At 43.6% G+C, this 21,070-nt stretch overlaps 1 protein-coding gene across 3 annotated transcripts in view; it reads right to left on the bottom strand.

Annotated features, from left to right (window-relative positions):
* Positions 1–348: 348 nt before the first annotated feature.
* LOC307205593 (T-lymphocyte surface antigen Ly-9-like) overlaps positions 349–21,070 on the bottom strand; it is a 53,352-nt gene continuing 32,630 nt past the window's right edge. For 2 of the 3 annotated variants that reach the window (XM_079958196.1, XM_079958195.1), the window contains 3 exons: positions 4,867–5,208; positions 4,458–4,760; positions 349–1,279 (listed from right to left, as the gene is read on the bottom strand). In XM_079958196.1, coding sequence (XP_079814322.1) covers positions 1,164–1,279; positions 4,458–4,760; positions 4,867–5,208 — 761 coding nt within the window. In that variant the 3' untranslated portion in view covers positions 349–1,163. Of the gene's footprint in view, positions 1,280–4,457; positions 4,761–4,866; positions 5,209–20,739; positions 20,871–21,070 lie in introns of those variants that run through there. The other variant, XR_013834043.1, reaches the window with a different exon arrangement.

The following is a 21,070-nucleotide window of genomic DNA, read 5'->3' as shown; positions in this document are numbered from 1 at the left end:
AGTAGATGGGCCATTGTCCCAATCCATCATGTTCTCATGTGTATCACGTTTGCAGCTATAGAAGAGAACCTTGTGGTTATCCTTTCCACTGTGGTAAACATCTCTCTGCCTTTTGTCGCATTCGACCCGAGGTGTGAAACATGTAAGCCAGAAACCAACTGGGCGGGGGGAATTATCTAGTGAACATTGATCTGACAGCATCTTCTCCACTTCCGCTGTTGTCTGCTAACACGTATGGTGATCGCTCAGAATATTACTGCTAGGGAACTTCTGTTATTCATTATTTTTGAAGGGGTGGTAAATATTGTCTCCTTGCTTTCAAGAATGAAGAATTGGAGGAGTCTCAAACCTTTGCCATGGTTTATTTATCTGTTGCATTTATGTTTCACCTTTTCCTCCAAGTTCCCTCCAGGTGTGGTTGGACTCCAACTGCCACCACCACTACCTCCCACCTATTGGACCAACCAATTGGCTTAAACCACTAAACATTGCAAAACGTCACCATCTCATACACTAACAAACGTGAGTAAGTTTTCAATCCGATGTGGTATTCCTGTTCAGTAGGCATGATTTTAAAAGGCAATCTGGAGGTTCCCAACAGGGGGAGCTTTGTTGTTTCTTGCCTTGTGGGGGGAGAGTCTCTCTTTAATGTAAGCAGGCAGTGGCTACTTTGCAAACCGGACAGGGTGTCTTTTCCAACAAACCACACCGGGGTCGCCAAACATTTTTGGGCGTTGGGTGGATTTGAAATTTTGTGGCTGCCAGTTACAAAATGGCTACTGTGGGGTGCGGAGTACAGCACAAAACGGCTGCCGTGGGATATGGGACGTGGCACAAAATGGTTGTCACAGCTAGTAAGGTGCACCAGCCACCTCCTACAACAGAAAGAAAAGCACGTACTTCAGCCACCGCCACGATGCTCTCAGAGGAAATCTCTTGGCGCCTCTCCTCTGTCTGGAATGGAAGGGGGGGTCTGATCTCAAACGTGGCAGAGTTGTGGTAAGAGAGTCTGAGCCACTGCAAGCAGGAAGAGCAAACAGTCCCTCACATCCTGTGGCTTTTCAAAAAGGAGGTATTTATCAAAACCTACTGCAGAGGCCACCATAGTAATTACTGGTGGCGCCCGTGGGCTCCAGGTTAGCAGTTCGTGGTTCTACGCCGACTCAACACTGGTCTCCAACATTCCTTTTCAGGACGTTTAACAAGATGATGGTGGCAACCTGGAGGCCCAGCCCCACGGCCATGGCGGTCCTCACCCAGGAGAAGCAGCTACATCCATCTGCAGGGGAGGAGGAGGGGGAGGAGGTGGAGATGGATGGAAGAGGTCTTTCAAAATGGAGAACGGTGGACTTTCAGACCTTTGCCCCCCACCCCAATTGTTATCCATAATCTCTCACCCAATTGCTGCTTAATTCTGTTAACTTATATTTACTTGTCACAATCTGACATACTGATGAGACGGCAGGGGGGAAATGAGCTCTCACTGAAACGATGCTGTTTGCCCAAGCATTCAAAACAGTGCCCATTGCTAATACTACTCAGAGTAGATCCACTGAAGTGAACATCTATGACTGATTTGGATTTATTCCTTTCAATGAGCCTACTCTGTCTAGAACTTGGTTAGAGGCAGCCCTTGCTATTTTTAGTATTGTTTTCTCAATCATCTTGGAAACCACTGTTTCAGTGAAACTTACAGCTAAGATAACTAATAACAGAACAAATGCAAGATATCAGGCAAGCGCATTCAACTGTACTCTTTCCAGTGCCTGGGGAAAACATTTTTCTTTAGATAAGTTTGCCCAGAAAGTTGATGCAAGTTTTAGTCTGTTGTTAACTTAACTTTTCAAAAGTCTTAAATTATTGTTATTTTTTTCTTATTGATAATTTGTTTCATCCTTTTTGTAAACCACTTTGAGAGGGTTTTTTTCTTACAATCAAGCATTGTATACATTTTATAAAATAAATTAATGTGTTTTATTTTTCTTATTACTTTCTATTTTTTATCCATTGCTTTCTAATCCACTGTCTCAATGAGACTTATACATCAGATGATTAAAAAGCGTTAAAAACACATAATCAGCAAATGCATTAAAAACAAGACTAAAGCCCTAACAAATATTGTATTTTTCTGTGTATAAGACTATATTTGCCCCCCCCCCAAAAAAAAAAAATAAGTTTAAAATTGGGGGTCATCTTATACACGGAATGCTGCAATTATTTATTTCTTAATCTTGAACTCAAAAAATAGGGGGCACCTTATGCATGGGGGCGTCTTATACACAGAAAAATACAGTAAATGCTAGGAGCAAAGGTTCATATATTCAGCTGGGAAAGCCTTCAGCTCCCAAAATAATGACCTTTATAGAGCTTGCTCCCTCTTCATGAAACCTCACATTTCTCCTCTTTCACTTCTCCCTTTAGAGCTCATCTTTTAGTTTTCACTTTTCAGCACAGCAATAAATTCCTCTCCCAGGTACACCATTTTTAAAAAATAAAAAGGCTTATTAATATCACTTAACAATTCAAACCAATTTTGAGAGGCTCCCTCTTTTCGTCTTGGCTCCTAAAATCTTGTCCCCAGTCCCTCCACACACACACCATTTTCATGTTAATTCCCTCCCCTTCCTTTCCTAAGAAAGAGTTTGGTGACCATTTGGGGCGTGGGGGGAGTCAAAGAATTAGAAATGGGAAGCTGGAATAATGACAGGACTCAGTACCCTGGCTGGATGTCTGACCTGGAGCAAGGAATTATCCTTATGCACACAGACCCAGCTAGTGGGAGAGTCAGCTTAACATCAAAAAGGGAGGCTTAGTTTAGCATAGATTTCATTTATTTATTCATTTTAAGGGTAAAAGAATTCAGTTATTTTAAATGGAAAGAGGCAATCGATAACCTTGAATGTAACTTTCGGCTTTCGGCTCAGCTTAAAACCAGGTTTAAAAATCTGTCGCTTACGTTCTTGTAAAATTGTGGTTATAGACCAGGACAGTGAAGCATGGTCTTCAAAACCAGAAATATATATATATATTAGGATGCACCCTATTTTTTTTAATATAATCTTTTTTATTCAGTTTTAAACTACACATTTAAATTCAAACATTAGATGTAATCATCAACATTTAGGATTCCCTGAATCTTTAGATTTCTCTCCACCCTTCCATGGTTTCCATTTTCAATCTTTTACAACTGCATCATACATTTTCTCTATTTTTCTCAAAATAATCCATTTTTACCTTAGTTTTTAGTACACTGCAAGCGTTACTCAAATACTGCCGAAGTATTTAGTTGTTTACAGTGTTCTGTTAATTTGTAAATTTAGGATGCACCCTATTCTCCTGACTGCAATCAGGTTTAGCTGTTTTTAATAGTGAGCTCTTATCTGTCTTCAGACTTCATGGACAAAGATGAATAAGAAATCTAAGCAATGTTAATGCTGCTGCTGCTGCTGCTGCTGCTGCTACTAAAACAAAAATGCAGTCCCATGGCCCTCAGAAGAAGCCCTATAAGGCACAAGGAACAAATTACATTGTACGATATACTGAATGTTTTCCAGTAAGATGCAGCCCCGTAGCTAAAAGTCTGGGTCTTGAGGCCACCCACTAGACTGGTTTGCCAAGGTGTCTTGGGTGCCGGGCTATGGAGAAATATCTGGGATACCTTAATTTTGGTGGGTGTCTGACCCACTCGGATAAAAAACTAACAGAGGATTATATTTAACCCATCAATTGAACATAATATACTCCTAACTTTAAGGTATTCATATTTAGCTGTATTCAGCAAAGTTCTACTTAGAGCATACCCAGTGAAATGATGGAGCCTAAGATGGAGCAAGCTTATTTCCTGCTTCTCCAGAGGGTAAGACCGGAATCAGACTCAAATTACAAGAAAGGCGATTCTGATTAAACATTACAAAGAACTTTCTGGTGGTAAGAGCCATTCAACCGTGGAACAGGCTCCCTCCTTCCCTGGAGGTTTAGAAACAGAGGTTGGAAGACCATCTGCCAGGGGTTTGTTAGCTGTGATTCTCGCAGTGCAGGAGGCCAGACTAGATAGCTCTTGGTGCCCCTTCCAACTCTGCAATTCTATGATTCTGTGATGAACAAGAGGTACAACCAGAAAATAGGGAGTCCTTGGGGGTCCCTTCCAACTTTATTATTCTGTTAGTCATGTCCATTGAATTCCGTGGGTTTACTCTGAGTAGGACCATTCTTGAACGACACCCAGAATTGTTTTTCATAGAATCATGGAATTGTAGAATCGGGATGTACCCCAAGAGTCAGCTAATCCTAATAAATGCTATTGATTAGCTGTTTGCTCCATAAAGTGTCTCTAAGCAACTTACAGAAAATATATTAAAGCATAACATAAAGTTTTAAAAGTTTTTTTTAATTACAACAACAATCCAGAGAATAGAGCCTGTAAAACAGTGACAGGGTCATGCTAGAATTTGACTGACCTTGAGCTTCATCCTGACAGATGTTGAACACATCAAACGAGATGTTCTTCTGATCAACTGGATTGCTGACCAGGCAGGTGAAAGTGGAATCTGAGGTGTTTGGCCGCCATGACAGGTGAAGATCCTTGTCGTCGTTGGTGAGGCGATACCAGTCTAAAGCTTCTGAGGTTCTGAGTAGGTTTCTGTTTTCCCAGGAAAAATGCAAATCTGACTTTCCAGACGTCCGACAATGCAGCGTCACATTACATCGGTTGGCAGTGCTGGAAACGATCTGGTGATTTATTTGTGGTGACGGCACCGGCTCTGTTGGATAAAAACGATAGATGTTTGCGCTCTGTGGCACACCAAAAGTTTGATGGCCAACTCCTCACTTGGTTGTGAGATAGGCAAAGAAGATAGAGTCCCTTACCATGGACTATGAGGTTGAAGAAGGACTCCACAATCGCTGAGGAAGCAAACCTCACGCGGACATCCATCACTCCAGAGTCCACCATCGTCAGGTCTTTCATCTTCAGCGTGGTCTCATCAACCATTTCTACCCGTGGTCCAAAACTGTTGCTTGGATGTGGTCTCCTCAGCTTCCCCTCGGCGAATTCGGCAACCAGGAGCGGCTGACCCCCTGTGGGGGTGAATTTCCATTCAACCTCATCCACTCTTTTCCGGGGGGGTACATTTAGGCGAAACAAGACTGACCCACCAAGTATCCCGTGCAGCTGGTTGGGGGGATCTTGCGCAGGAAATTGAGCAGCACCTGAAGTCAATAAGAAATGGAAGCAAACTACTCCAGAAGCAATTTTACTTGGCATTGTAGGAGATGATATAAAAAGAAAGGACTGTAAATTATTTCTATATGCAGCGACGGCAGCAAGAATATTATTGGCACAAAATTGGAAGCAAGAAGATTTACCGACAAAAGAAGAATGGAGGATGAAACTGATGGACTATGCAGAATTAGATAAATTAACAGGAAGGATTCGAAATCTGCGGGACCAGAGATTCAGAGAAGACTGGAATAAATTTACGGACAATTTGGAAAGTGATTGTGATGATCAGATTACGCTTGTAAGTTTGCGAGAAGTTTTGTAAGGTGGACTATTTGAAATATTGCACACACACAAAGGTAACGAGGGGGACTGTTAGTTAAGATAATTAAAGGCAATAGGAATTTAAGAAATGCAGAATAAGTGATAAGAACGGAAGACTATCAGAGGGGCTGATGGAAGTCCAAAAAGACTGTATAAGAAATGAAGTTTTGTTGTATGAATGATAATTTATATGTAAAAATAAATAAAAATTATTATTTAAAAAAGGAAGCAAACTACTCCTACAATAGTAATAATAATTATTAGTAACAGTAATTACTAGTAATAATTACTATTAATAGTAATAATTACTACTAGTAGTAATAATTAATAGCAGTAATGGATGCCAACAGTAATTAATAATAGTAATAATAACTATAGGGGGAGAAAACATACGTCCCCACTGTAATAACAACAATGATAATTTTATCATTTATAATAATTATTTATTATTTATATGCCGCCCTTCTGGCTGGATAGCCCCAGCCACTCTGGGCAGTTCCCAACAAAATATTTAAAGCACAATAGAACATCAAACATTAAAAGCTATAGATACTATAGACTGTTTTTTGTGTTGTTTTTAAGGAAACAGCTTTAAATATTGATGTGCTGTTTTTACTATCTGTGTTTTAATAAACCATTTTGTATATTGTTTTAGTTCTATTAGAGCTTAATTGCTTTTTAACGATTCTCTTTTCTATCCCTTTAGCTTTTTCCATCTTATCTGTGTCCTTTCGATTTGCAGTTATAGATAGGTAGCCGTGTTGGTCTGCCATAGTCAAAACAAAATAAAAAAATTCCTTCCAGTAGCACCTTAAAGACCAACTAAGTTAGTTCTAGGTATGAGCTTTCGTGTGCATGCACACTTCAGTGTATCTGAAGAAGTGTGCATGCACACGAAAGCTCATACCTAGAACTAACTTAGTTGGTCTTTAAGGTGCTACTGGAAGGAATTTTTTTATTTTGTTTTGACTTTCGATTTGCGTAAGCCCTGCAGTTTTGCTTCCCTACAATGGAAAGCGAAAATCCTTCTATTAAAGTCTTAAAATCTGAAGGTGTCAAAACCTTCTTGGAACTTACGGCTGTTGGCTTTCCTTGGAACAACAGAATGGTTCCCATTTCACAAAGTTGCTGCTGCTGCTGCTGTGGTGTTTTTTTTTTTTGGGGGGGGGGTCTTGAATTTCAGGAGAATGGCTGCCAGATGGGCAAGCTGAGCTACCGTAATTTCCTTGGTCTCCGTGGTGTACATGATTTCCCTCCTCCCCATTTTAACTTCACAACTACCTTCTGAGGTAGGCTAGGCTGAAAGATGGTGACTGGCCCCAATGTCCCAACCGGAGAGCTTCATGGCCAAGTGGGGGTCCGAACCCTGGTCTCTCTCAGGTTCTAGTCCAACCATCTAACCACCCCAGCTCTTTCCATTGGGATGCATCACTCCTCTAAGGACTTGCGCTGGAGATGAGGAGCACCCTTGACTGTTTTGGGTCCTGAGAACATCAGAAGGGTCTTTCAGCAGCAGCCGGATATGGCCAAAGGGGGCCCAACTAGCCCAGTCAACCAGATGACCCAAAGGAAACCAGCACACAAGCAGGACCTGAGTGCAACAAACAGGATTCTCCCCCCCCCCACTTGGGATCCAGAAACCAGCCTCTGTCAGGTGAGGTAGGTCTTGTTAGGCTGGCTATGAGATTCCTGTCTCCCTTTTCTCCACCGCTCACCTGGGAATTGGAGAATGGAGAGTAGAAGCATGAGCTGGGTGCTGTGGGCTTCCATCCTTGCCTCCGTTCTCTGTCACCTTCCTCCCCCAGTGCTGAAACAGGTTCTTGTGTGTGGTCTTCCCTCTCTGCACCAGTCTTCAGCCCCTCCTGCGTTGCCTTCAGGCCTCCTAACCAACCACAAGTTTCCTCTTCAGCCCCCATGCTTGACACTTTAAGTCTCACTTCCCTGCCAGAAGCAGCAGTCGAGTCAGGCCCTCTCACCCCAGCCCTCAGAAGTGCTGGCCCTGGGTTCCTTGGTGGCAGATCAAAGAAGATAAGAGCTGACAAGTTGGCTGCATGACCCAGCAGAAGGGATGACAGCAGGTGAAACGAAACTCATCTGTCCTCCAAAATTCATGCTTCTGAGAATTTCTGCATGGCCAATGTGTGTGTGTGTGTGTGTTTATTAGGGGAAATGGTGCAGAAAAATGCATATATCCAGGGGATCAATATACTAAAGCACATACTCTTCGGGGAAATTTGCTTGCAAAAAAGGAGGGAATTGGGCAAAATGGAACCAAGCTTTTGTGGGATAAATGCACACTGAAATGAGCCAGCATGCTGTAGTGGTTAGAGCAGCCTTTCTCAACTGGTGGGTCCCCAGATGTTGTTGAACTACAACTCCCATCACCCCTAGCTAGCAAGGCCAGAGCTCAGGGATGATGGGAGTTGTAGTCCAACAATATCTGGGGACCCACAGGTTGAGAACCGCTGGGTTAGAGTGTTGGATTGGGACCTGGGAGATCAGGGTTCGAATCCTCACTCGGCCACGATGGTCACTGGGTGACCTTGGGCCAGTCACTACCCCTCAGTCTGTCCTACCTCACAGGGTTGTTGTAGAGATTAAAGGAGCTGGGAGAGAACCATGTACACCACCTTGAGGCAGCAAACGGAAGATTGGAACCGTACGAAACTGAGAGAGCTCCAAACTCTGGCAGATTGCTCCATCAGAAGGGACCTGTGGGTTGCTCACTTTATTGGAAATGTTTTTTGCTGCTGCTCTAAGGTTTGGGATACTTTCTGGCAGATGAAGGTGACGGAGTACATGGAACTGGCGGAAATGACTGGCAGAATCCGAGACCTGGGAGAAGAGTTGGTAGAAGAAGATTGGAAGAAATTTAAAGTCTATCTACAGAAATAGTGCAAAATTAAGGAATGTTAGAAGGATGCTGGAATGAAGTTATGTGGCTTTAGCAGTAATGTTATAAAGGAGTATTTAAAGATGGATTGTTAACAGGTGAGAATGTAAAGTTATAATATATTAAGATAAATTATTAAGATAAAAGCAAAAATGGAAAGGATTTGCTGAAATAACTAGTTGAACTAGAATACAAAAAAGGGGGTATGAGGAGGTCAGGGAAACAAGCAAATGAAAGTCAAGACATGGAAAGGTTGATTTGTTTTTAATTGTTTTTTGTGTTTTGTATGTTTTTCTCTTTCTTTTTCTTTTCTTCTTTTTTATATACTTGTAACTTTTTTGAAATCTTAATAAATATCATTTTAAAAAAAAATAAGGTTTGGGATACTTTCATGGAAGTATTTTTCTGGCCAGTCATGTATTTTAATTAAATATATATCTGTCTCTTGTATTTACCAGAAAATGTAATAACCCTCCTCCTGTTTGCGGGAACAGGTCTTGACGAAGACATTCAAAATCTCTTTTGAGATAAGTTTGTTGTTCAGGAACTAGAGAGATGTGGATATGGTCTTCCAAAAATTAAGGCCAGGTACTCTTCACTTCAAACTCATCTTACAAAACAACAATGTACAAGAAGGAACCAACAACAGTTCTCGGGACTACGGGGTTACATTATTCACCCACTAAGGAAGCCTCTTTCCCCCTCTCTCCATAAAGTTAGAAGAACCAAAGATTTTCAGCACAGCTTCAGGTTTTGGCTGCTCTCATAGACAAAAAAGCCATGGAGTCAAGTGCTAAGAATAAATCCTTTTTTGCAACCCACAGCTGATCTGTATTGGCTGTGCTACTAATAGGAAGGAACATGACTTGTTAGTCCCAGGAATACTGTTAGGATAGGACAACTTGAGTTTTTCTCGTATCCCATAAAAGCTCTTTATCTCAAAGAGGCCACAGGCAATTAGAAGATACAGAGGGGTGGTAATTCTTGTCAATCAGTTTCTGTAGTAATTAAATTATTGTGTTGGGCACTATTTTGAATATTCGTAAGAAAGTTTGTGAAATAAATCCATTTTTAAGACTGTATTCCCAATTATTGTTTTCGGGGGGGGGGATTAAAAAATAAAAAATAAATAAAAGAACCACCAAAGATTTGTTTGTTGCACTTATATCTCACATTTGTCTTCAAGGAGCCCAAGGTAGTGTATGAGGGTCTGCCCTTCATTTTATCTTCACAACCCTGTGAGGTGGCCCAAGGTCACCCAGTAAGTTTCAGGACTGAGTGGGGATTTGAAGCTGGGTCTCCCAGTAGGTCTGGAAGATGTATTGATGCATTGTCCAGAACAAGTCTGAGAGCCAGAGCATGGTGACAATTACCTGATTTTTGACCAAGGCAGTATATTGCAGGTGGGGTTTACTAGCTGGCCGGCCAGCACCTTGACCGCCTTCTCTGGCTGAGCAGGTGGGCTGCCTTATTCCTTGCGCTGGCAATGGCGGGAGCAGCAGCAGCTTCACCACTGGGCCTTGCGATGGTGGGGCCAGTGCTCCTTCCTTTTCCCTCTGCATTCCAGGCAGTGGTGGTGGCAGGAGCAGTGGTGGTTTCAACCCAGTGCCTTGCAGTTTTCAATGTGGGCCAGGACTCCTCATTTGTGTGAACAGTGCCAAGCCTGTCCCACTTCGCAATCTCCTCTCCCTCTGTGCTCCTCGGGTGTGGGGCCGATACTAGGGCTGGGCGATGTATCTTGGCTGCTTCTTCCCATCCTATTTCCTCCTTCCTCCTTTCAGACACTGTGATGTATCACTATATTGTGATGTTTGCCTGGTGATACAGCACGATGTTGAAAACCTGATATCACCCTGCCCTGTCTCCCATGTCCTAGTCCGACACTCTAACCGCTACACCACACTGGCTCTCTATAGGTATACATTTAAGCAAACTTAAACCTCAGATTTTCAATGGTTAGTTAGCTCACAGCTGCAATGGGACCCCCTCTTTGCTCCTCAAGCATCTCATGGACCAACCCAACGCTTTGCTGGACCAAGGAATGGGTGAGAGACTGTTACCTCGCTGGCACAGGAATCTGAAGTAGGAAGCATAACTCTCAGAAGGCACAGATCTTAACGCCCTGACTTTGTGCTCCTCTTGCTCCAAGACTGGGTATATACCTTCCCTTCCCTAGTGGTTACTATGGCACATTGCTGCAATCTAAGACTTCTGGGTACTTAGGGATCCTTAACTGTTTGGCAGTGCCAAAGAATGCTCCAACTACTGCACAATTGCACTCATTTCACATGCTAGCAAGGTTATGCTTAAAATTCTACAAGGCAGGCTTAAGCAGTATGTGGACCAAGAACTCCCAGAAGTGCAAGCTGGATTTCAAAGGGGCAGAGGGACCAGAGACCAAATTGCAAACATGCACTGGATTATGGAGAAAGCTAGAGAGTTCCAGAAAGACATCTACTTCTGCTTCATTGACTATGCAAAAGCCTTTGACTGTGTTGACCACAGCAAACTATGGCAAGTTCTTAAAGAAATGGGAGTGCCTGATCACCTCATGTGTCTCCTGAGAAATCTCTATGTGGGACAAGAAGCTACAGTTAGAACTGGATATGGAACAACTGATTGGTTCAAAATTGGGAAAAGTGTACGACAAGGCTGTATATTGTCTCCCTGCTTATTTAACTTATATGCAGAATTCATCATGCGAAAGGCTGGGCTGGATGAATCCCGGAATTAAGATTTCCGGAAGAAATATCAACAACCTCAGATATGCAGATGACACAACCTTGATGGCAGACAGTGAGGAGGAATTAAAGAACCTTTTAATGAGGGTGAAAGAGGAGAGCACAAAATATGGTCTGAAGCTCAACATCAAAAAAACGAAGTTCATGGCCACCGGTCCCATCACCTTCTGGCAAACAGAAGGGGAAGAAATGGAGGCAGTGAGAGATTTTACTATCTTGGGCTCCATGATCACTGCAAATGGTGACAGCAGTCATGAAATTAAAGGACGCCTGCTTCTTGGGAGAAAAGTAATGACAAACCTAGACAGCATCTTAAAAAGCAGAGACATCACCTTGCTGAGAAAGGTCCGTATAGTTCAAGTTCTGGTTTTCCCAGTCGTGATGTATGGAAGTGAGAGCTGGACCATCAAGAAGGCTGATCGCAGAAGAATTGATGCTTTTGAATTATGGTGCTGGAGGAGACTCTTGAGAGTCCCACGGACTGCAAGAAGATCAAACCTGTCCATTCTGAAGGAAATCAGCCCTGAGTGCTCACTGGAAGGACAGATTGTGAAGTTGAGGCTCCAAGACTTTGGCCACCTCATGAGAAGAGAAGACTCCCTGGAAAAGACCCTGATGTTGGGAAAGATGGAGGGCACAAGGAGAAGGGGACGACAGAGGACGAGATGGTTGGACAGTGTTCTCAAAGCTACAAACATGAGTTTGACCAAGCTGTGGGAGGCAGTGGAAGACAGGAGTGCCTGGCGTGCTCTGGTCCAGGGGGTCACGAAGAGTCAGACACGACTAAACGACTAAACAACAACAACAAACTTTGGAATTAAGCTGTGTGGTTGTTAATGATAATGCCTGCTACCTCGCTGTCTGAAGCAGCACTCGTACATTCCACCTCTTTCATTTCCGTGTACAACTCTTTTTGTAGAAAAGCTCTTTATTGGGTGTATGGATTAAAAGCATGCACACATTTTAAATGAACACACACCCTGACTCCACACAAAAGGTTCCATTCCCCTCTGACATGTTATGATGAGTTCATATACATGCCGGACACCCATGTAGGTTCAAGCATACGTACACCTTGTAACAAATTCCTATGCAGTTCTGAGATCTCCCTTATTGGCTGTTAGGTTGGCTTCCGATCGACTGACTTCCGCTCTTGCATTGCTTGCTTGTATTAAGAGCATGTAAAGAGCCCTACAAGTGGATCAGGCCAAAGGGGGCCTGATAACTCTCCCCATTTCTGCTCCCCATCAGTCAGCGTTACTGTTCGGCGGCATGGTGCCTCTGAAACTGGAGCCATTATGTAGCCATCATGACTTGATGGAATTGTCTTCAGAGAAGCTGTTGCATTCTCACCATAACTGCACTGCCCATTTAATCATGCTGGTTTTCCCTCTCACCCATTGGGATCATAGCTGTCAACTTACAGATTTGAAAATAAGGGACCAGCAGCCTCGAAAATAAGGGATCAGCAGCCAATATAAGGGATTTTAGTCAACCAGCTGAAATGCAAAGTTAAAAGGGACCAGATAATTTTGGTTTCAGTTTTTAGCCCTTCGTTTCCAGAGGTTGCTGCTCAAGACACCAGCTGATGAAACACTGCAATGGAGGTGTGGGGAAGAATGAAATTGTCATTTTGGGGAAGGATCTCTACAATTAAAATGAATGTGCTTCCAAAGATGTTATTTTTATTTCAGACTATCCCCATAATTAAGGGGAATAGAATTTTTAAAGAGTGGCAAAGAGCGATTTCAAGATATATTTGGCAGGGCAAAAAGCCAAGAATTCAATTTAAGTTGCTAACAGACATAAGAGAAAGGGGAGGCTTTGCCCTGCCGGATTTGAAATTGTATTATGAGGCATCATGCCTTTGCTGGTTGAAAGAATGGATTAAATTAGAAAACAATGAATTGTTGGACTTAGAGGGGTTTGATAATAGATTTGGATGGCATGTGTACTTATGGCACGAGAAAAAGAGAGTCCATAAAGGTTTTGAGAACCACATCTTCCGAGGTCCTTTAATTGAGGTATGGAATAGGTATAAAAACCTATTAGAACCTAGAACGCCACGCTGTCACCTCTAGAAGTTATGAGTGTAAAGAAAACTAATATGAGAAGTAAGTGGATAACATATGGTCAACTGCTATTTAAAGAGGGAGGAAAATGGAAAATAAAACCTTACGAGCAGGTTAAAGAACATGTATATGATTGGTTGCATTATTTCCAAACAAATGAGATGTTTAGAAAAGATGGTAAAGAACGAGGTTTTGCGGACAAGGATTCTAAATTTCAGAGTGAAATTATAGATAATGATGGTAAAAATCTATCCAAAATGTACAAGCTGTTGTCAGAATGGAATTTAAAGGATGAAGAAGTTAAATCGGTAATGATTCGTTGGGCCAGAGATGTGGGCTATAATATACAATTTGAGGATTGGGACAAATTATGGAAGGAAGGCTTAAAATTTACTGCATGTATGACGTTAAAGGGACGCAGGTGGCGCTGTGGGTTAAAGCCTCAGCACCTAGGGCTTGCCGATCGAAAGGTCGGCGGTTCGAATCCCTGCGGCGGGGTGCGCTCCCGCTGCTCGGTCCCAGCGCCTGCCAACCTAGCAGTTCGAAAGCACCTCCGGGTGCAAGTAGATAAATAGGGACCGCTTACCAGCGGGAAGGTAAACGGCGTTTCCGTGTGCGGCTCTGGCTTGCCAGAGCAGCGATGTCACGCTGGCCACGTGACCCGGAAGTGTCTCCGGACAGCGCTGGCCCCTGGCCTCTTAAGTGAGATGGGTGCACAACCCCAGAGTCTGTCAAGACTGGCCCGTACGGGCAGGGGTACCTTTACCTTTTACCTTTATGACGTTAAAAGAGAATGTGATGAAAATGTTTTATAGATGGTATATGACACCGGCAAAATTAGCAAAAATGTATAAGACATGTAATAAGTGTTGGAAATGTAAAGATAAAGAAGGTACTTTTTATCACATGTGGTGGGAATGTAAGAAAGTGAAAGACTTCTAGGAAAAGATATATAATGAACTGAAGAAGATCTTAAAATATACATTTATAAAGAAACCAGAAGTCTTTCTGTTAGGAATAGTAGGAAATGAGATAAAAAGAAAAGACTGTAAATTTTTTCAATATGCAATAACAGCAGCAAGAGTGTTACTGGCCCAGAAATGGAAACAACAAGAAATACCGACTGTGGAAGAATGGAGAATGAAACTGTTAGACTACGCAGAGTTAGATAAACTGACAGGGAAGATTAGATACTTAAGAGACCAAAAGTTCATCGAGGACTGGGGGAAATTTGTGGAATATCTAGAATATATAAGTGAGGGACAGATGACGCTAAAGGGATTTAAAGAAGCACTGTGAAAAAGTAAGAAGTATTGTCTAAAGGGAATAGGAAAAAAGAGATAAATAATGTCAATATAAATCTGAGAAATGCGTAATTTAAATAACAACTACGGATGATTTACGGAACAGCTGGAGGAAGTCCTAAAAAAGATATAAGTTGTGAAAAACTTGATGTGAAACTAATATGTTTTGTTTTGTTTTTTGATGTTAATTAATAAAAATTTATTGTCAAAGCTGCCTCCAGGTCCCAGCTCACAGAGGACCAACGCTAGGCTGTAGTTATGTACAAAAGTCTTTATTGAGGTTCAGTTTCCATTTTAAAGCCGCAGCGCGCAGCTCTACGTCTCGACCTTAGACCGGCGAAGTCCCGTCTGAGTCTCCGCCCCTTCCACACCAGTTTAACACTCTCGCTTTGCTCCACCTCTTCCTAAGTTCCTTTCTCCTCTGGGCCCTCCTGCCCGCTAGGGTTTCATCCCTTCTGGACTCCTCTGATGCTGACCCTGATGATTCTTCCCCCTCCTTCCGGCGGGCTTTAGGACCTGGTTCCCTATCCGGGCTACCTTCTGTGCCGCTCGCCTGTACATTTGAACTTGGCGCGCGCGCCCAGCCTGCAACTTTCCTCTTGACCGTTCCCTCGCTCTCCGATGGAGGCATGGCCAACCCTGACTCATCTTCTCTCGCTGGTGGTGCATATGTGGGCTCTGATACCTGGGACTCCTCCCCCCCACTACGCTCTGGTGGGGAAGCTGGTCCTGATTTCCAACTGCTGCTCTGGGAGTCCCCGCTGGCCCCTTGCTTCTGGGGTGTCCCCCTTGGGTCCCCCCTTGCCCTGCCCATCGGCGCCCCCTTCTGTGAATCTTCCGATTCGCTGGAGAGGCTCATGGAATCTATCGGGCTGCTGTCATCTTCTCCTACGCTGCCCTCGGATTGCTCCCCCTCGCTCTCCATCTCCTCTCCTCCCTGCGCTCCTGCTGAGTCCCTGACATTTATATATAAAAAATAAAAAAAGATGAAACACTGCAATTGAATAACTACAAGCAGCAACCACTTTTCGCGCAAAACAAAGTCCAAGCTACGAAGATGCTGCTGCAGTTCTGTATCTTTTCTCTCGTGCTCCATCTGCAGCTCTCGGTTCCATCAGGTGGGGCGGGAGGAAGGGGGGGGAGATAGCACCCAAAGTAAACCCGCAGATCAGACCATCTATGGTAGTCTACCACTACAAATCTATGGGAGAAGCGCTTGCGGTCCTTCCCTTGTAGCCCTTGCAACACCTGCCCGCGCCTCCGCCTCCTCGTCCTCTCTCTGAACTGCTTTCTCTATGGTTGCCCTCGCTCTCCTCTCAAGGCTCCTCAGCAATACATAGGCCGCGCCAGGCTACCCATCTCATTTGGGTCCTTTGGCAGTGCAGCCGCAGTACAGCCTAGCGGCAGCAGCGAGCAGAAGGGAGGCCCCAGGCAGAGACCCTCAGTTCGGTGGCCGCAAGGAGGATGGCGGCAGAAGGACCTGAGGCTTGCGGTAGTCCCGGCAGGGAGGGGCTCCCGGGGGCCGAGGCTGGTGAGAGGAGGCCGGAGGGGGGTGGGCAGGGCAGCCAAGCAACACAATTGGAGCCTCCCTCCTCCCTGGCCAGCAGGGAGGGAGGGAGAGGAGCTGCTTCCTTTGAAACCTGGGAAATTTAAGGGACATCATCAATAAGGGACAACAGCAGGAAACAGCGCTGGGATAAGGGAGTTTTCCCGGCAACTAAGGGACGGTTGACAGCTATGATTGGGATAATGTTCTGCATGGTTGTTTTGTGAAGAGAGCCCCCATGTGGAGGCTCTCTTGTTGACACAAGTCATTCATCATTATAAGACAGGAAGTGTCTTGTTGGATGTTACAGGAAAAATTCCCCAGCTCACTTGGATTATTGACGGAAGCCAGCCGTCATTAAATTGGTGCTTAGCATAGCATAGAAAAAAGACACAGAGAGGCAGCTCTTATTCTCAGGATGGAGGACAGCTCTTCGACTTCTCTCTCCTCCGGTAACTTTTTTTATCCTTTGTCCTCACCAACAGCATGATCATCTGGCAATGTCTCACGTTACATGCCTGGTAATGGTTTGACACTCCCCTCTCCATATAAGGAAACACTGCCCAGAGGAAACACAACTCTATTTAAGGTCAATACATTCCTATACATTGTAAAGCTCAGAGTGCTGGTCAGCCGAGGTCAGGGGGCACCCTGTGGTATTTACAAGCCTCTGCCTTGGCTTTATGACTCCCACAGATTATCAAACAAAGACTCCAGCCAAGATTATAGAAGCAAAACAGCAGCCAATAGGCCCGATCTTTATCATTGCAACAAGACTTCAAACTACAACATGGAAGAAGTAGAAAGAAGCCCTGAACAAAGGATGGCTCCCCTTTTTATAGGTTTCCCAAATTACCCATAACACCCTTACTAAAGGATCATACATCTGTCATAACTATGTCATGAATTGGGAGGGGTCTTCTGGCAGAAACCTGACCTCCCCCTTCCAATCTTTAGGTGAAACAAAGGTAAGAATTTACATTTTCCTGTTTTCCCAGCCAAGTTAAGCACACCCTTTTGTCTTGACTGAGACCCCCAATCCATGAAGGTTGGGTTTGGGATTGTTCTTGGAATGACTACCTGTCTGGCACTCAGGTGCCAGAATGCCAGCGATTATCACCCAGGCAGTGGAGCCTATTATGGCTGCCCCTACCCATGTCCCAAGCGCCTCCCCTGTGAAATATACTCAGAGTCCTGTAGTGATTTCATGCTCTTTATTGCAGCTTGTAAAACAGTGATTGAATTTTCCCCAAAACCTCAGGCTTTTATATACATTATTTACACAATGAGTCCTGTCTGATTCTGCTTCCCTCCTGGAGCCTGATTGGTCTTTTTCTGCAAGCCAATCAGTTGTTGCATTCTAGGGTCCTACTTGCCTATTGTTCTAGGATCCAAGCTTAGTACATAACACCTGCTAGCCATTTTCCTTCTGAGTAGAACAATGTTGGAATGGCATAAATCCAGGTCATGTGGCCAGCATGACTAAGCCGTTTCTGGCGGACCAGAGCAGCACACGGAAACGCCATTTACCTTCCTGTTGGAGCGGTACCTATTTATTCACCTGCACTTTGACGTGCTTTCGAACTGCTAGGTTGGCAGGAGCAGGGACCGAGCAATGGGAGCTCACCCCGTCATGGGGATTCAAACCGCCAACCTTCTGATCAGCAAGTCCTAGGCTGTGTTGTTTAACCCACAACGCTACCTGCGTCCCTTTTAAAGTCTTAGATATATAATAATGTTCATAAATGTACCAACCAAGCACGTACATAGATCAGCACAGGAAGACCAACCTGAAACCATTTTTGATTCCCAAACTGACCAAATGTTTTCTCTGCAAGGTCAAAGTGGGAAACCTCCCCATTGTCTCTTTCCTCACAAATCCTGTCTTAAGGGTATGTCTGTGTATGAATAGGGTGAGCCTGTGACCTGGCCCAGGAACTAAGTATTTATCATTACAAAAGACTGGCCAGGCTCCCCAGGCAATCCAATCAAGTAAGCATTAACAGATAACCTGTCAGACGAGATAAACAACACACTCAAATTTCTGTTGTAGGCTGCCCTTTCTGTGATGTAGGTATGATGTATCTGGGGGGGGTGGTCTTGAGCTACACCCCTTCTGTGATGTAGGTATGATGTTTCTGGTGGTGGTTTTGGACTCCAAGGCGGGCAATTTAAAATGTCTATATAAGGGCTGACACACCTTTGTTCTTTTTTTAAAAAATAATAATTTGTATTAAGTTTTCCATTTAACAATCATATCACATTAATTATTCCAAATTATACCAATATATATCATAAAGTCCAAGTATTTTGTCAAATTATAATTTTTTGTTGGGGGTTCCCATGCTTCGAGTTCAGTAAGGGTCCAATCATCTCATATTTCTGCTGCTTTTAGTGTTCACCAATCCCATCTTTCAATCTTCTTGTTGATATCCTTTTTCTTCTTAATAGCCTCGGAGTGTTTCCACAGGCGAGTTAAAGTAAACATTATTATGCTTCTGTGTGAACTTTGGAAGACTCTCCCTTTTTTAAAGCTGGTAAGCCTTTTGTTTGCAATAAATCCTCACACGCTGATCCAGAATTCCTGCTTGGGCGGCAGGCGCCATCTTTCTCAGTTCCGATGAAATAAAATCTAAGCATCTGCTCATTAATTTTCCCAGACAAGTTGCACCATAAATCAGTCTTTCCAGAGAAGATTTGCCATCGAACTTAGAATACAAACATGATAACAGAACAACGGCTCGCCTCCCCCTCTGACTATTAATCTCGCAACATAGTCTGTCTCGTAATGGCGGATCCCGATTAAAAATTGCGTCACAAGAGAGCCTTTTATTTTCTTTCCAAATCTTTCACAAAACAAAGGCTTTAGTTGATATTTTTATTTTCCACTCTCACTTGCTATAAGTTGTATGATAATATTGTAGTAAAAAAAAAGGAAAAGTCCCCCCCCCCCCTCCTTTCCGTTCCGTTTCAACATACTGGGATAGATGTTATTCTTTAATGTTATCTTCTGTCCAGTCCATTCCATCACTCTTAACTTCTAGTGGCAGGCTTAATTTGCAGCTAACATACCCTTTTCTTCACTCAAAGCATGTGCAATAATTCTTATTTCCAATTTTTCATCTTAAGAAATGCAACTAGAGTTGCTCTCAGAGACAGCGTCAGGGAGATCCAAACTCACTCGAGGGCTTTCCGTCTCCTCTTTGGGGGGGGAACTGGGGGTTGATGCAGCTCAGTCATTGTCAGAGAGAGAGAGAGAGGTGTTCTGTGTTCTAGTCACTCTGCAGAGAGAGGCAGAAAGAGAAATGTAAGAGTTTTCATAATGCAGGGCCAACTACACACTAAGGAAACAGATCCTGAAGATTTGAGGCTGCTGGAGCAAACCAGGAATAAATCAAATCCTGTACACTATATAAATAAAATTTATTATTATTATTACTCTACTGGTTTGACACACATCCTACTTCCACTTTGGGCTCATCCACACGTCTGCTTGTGCATTAAGAACATAATACAGTGGTACCTTAGTTCTTGAACTCAATCCATTCTGGAAATCTGTTCGACTTCCAAAACATTCGCAAACCAAGAGGCAGCTTCTGATTGGCTGATTGGCCCCAGAAACAGTGCCGACACCCGAAATGGAAGTTTGGCTTCCAAAGAACGTCTGCAAACCGGAACGCTTACTTCCGGGTTTGCGGCATTCGGGAGCCAATTTGTTTGGGAGCCAAGCCATCCAGGAAGCAAGGTACCACTGTAATGTAAGAAGAGCCTGGCTGCTGGATCATGCCAAAGGGGGCCCACCTAGTCCAGCATCTTGTTCTTACATGAGATGCTTGTGGGAAACCAGCAAGTAGGAACTGAGCATAAGAGCAGCTCTCTCCTCCTGTGGTTTCCTGCAGCTGACGTTTGTGGGATGTGAAACACAAGAGCAGTCAAGTACAACCTTCCTAAAGTGAACATGTTTACACATTGGGAAGAATGTTTGTCCAGCCAGCAGGTCATCTGCATGTGACTAGAGGTGGGCGTGGCCTCACCTGTGCAGGTAACGACAAAAGCACAGGGCAGGGCAGCCATCTCTCTCTCTTTGACTACATACATCGAAGAAGCAACATCTGCTTAGCCAAAGATGCTCTCTTGGCTTCTAGCCAAGAGAGGACAAAGGGACTGTCTCCTTATGAGATAGTTTCCAGGTGTATATAACTTTTCTAAGCTAAGTCTGCCTTCTGGGATCCGACTGTGAACAGAATGATGTGTGAGTAAACCTTTTTATACTTTTATAGAAGACTGTGTCGTGTCTTATCTTTTATGAGGGAATAAGGGGAAAATACCAGAACAGTTTTTCTAGAGGCTTTAGCGAGCCTGAGCAAACACATCCGCTGTGAGTTTAAAAAGGGAAATGTTACTCTGCTAAATTGTCAACTTGTTAACACAAGTTGGAAAGGCTATTATCAGACAATATATCCTCTCCTGCATCCCTGAACATTCCCACAACATTCAGAAGCATCGCTGGCCCCAACAGCAGAAATGTGTTATTCCATAAGATTAACAAGCACTGTTCTCTCAGGAAAGAAGAATACATAATTTGCCAACCCAACTCCAGTTGACATGTACTAGAGAGTAAGAAAAGATGCTTCCTACCTTTGTGGTCTGACATTTCTTGATTTTCCTATACAGGATGACCCCGAAGAACACTAACAAGATGATTGATATGACTGGAACTAAAATGCGGGGATTCTGAAAAAGCCAGAGAATCAACCAGAATGCCCGGTTGCCTGAAAAAAGCAATTATTGTCTTTTCAGGGTGATTGTAACAAGACACCCACCAATACACCCACCAATACCCCATGGTGCTTGCTTCATCCCTCCCTGTGAGAAAGAGAAGACCTGCAGCTCCCGCACTGGCTCTGTTAGAAATGAATTTTTAAAAATATTTTATCGTTTGTATGCCGCCCACCCGACTGCATTACCCCAG

This window comes from Podarcis cretensis (assembly GCF_951804945.1).
Source record: "Podarcis cretensis genome assembly, chromosome: 16".
Taxonomy (NCBI): domain Eukaryota; kingdom Metazoa; phylum Chordata; class Lepidosauria; order Squamata; family Lacertidae; genus Podarcis; species Podarcis cretensis.
The sequence above is the reverse complement of the archived record's forward strand: the minus strand, read 5'-3'. Positions and strand labels throughout refer to the sequence as shown.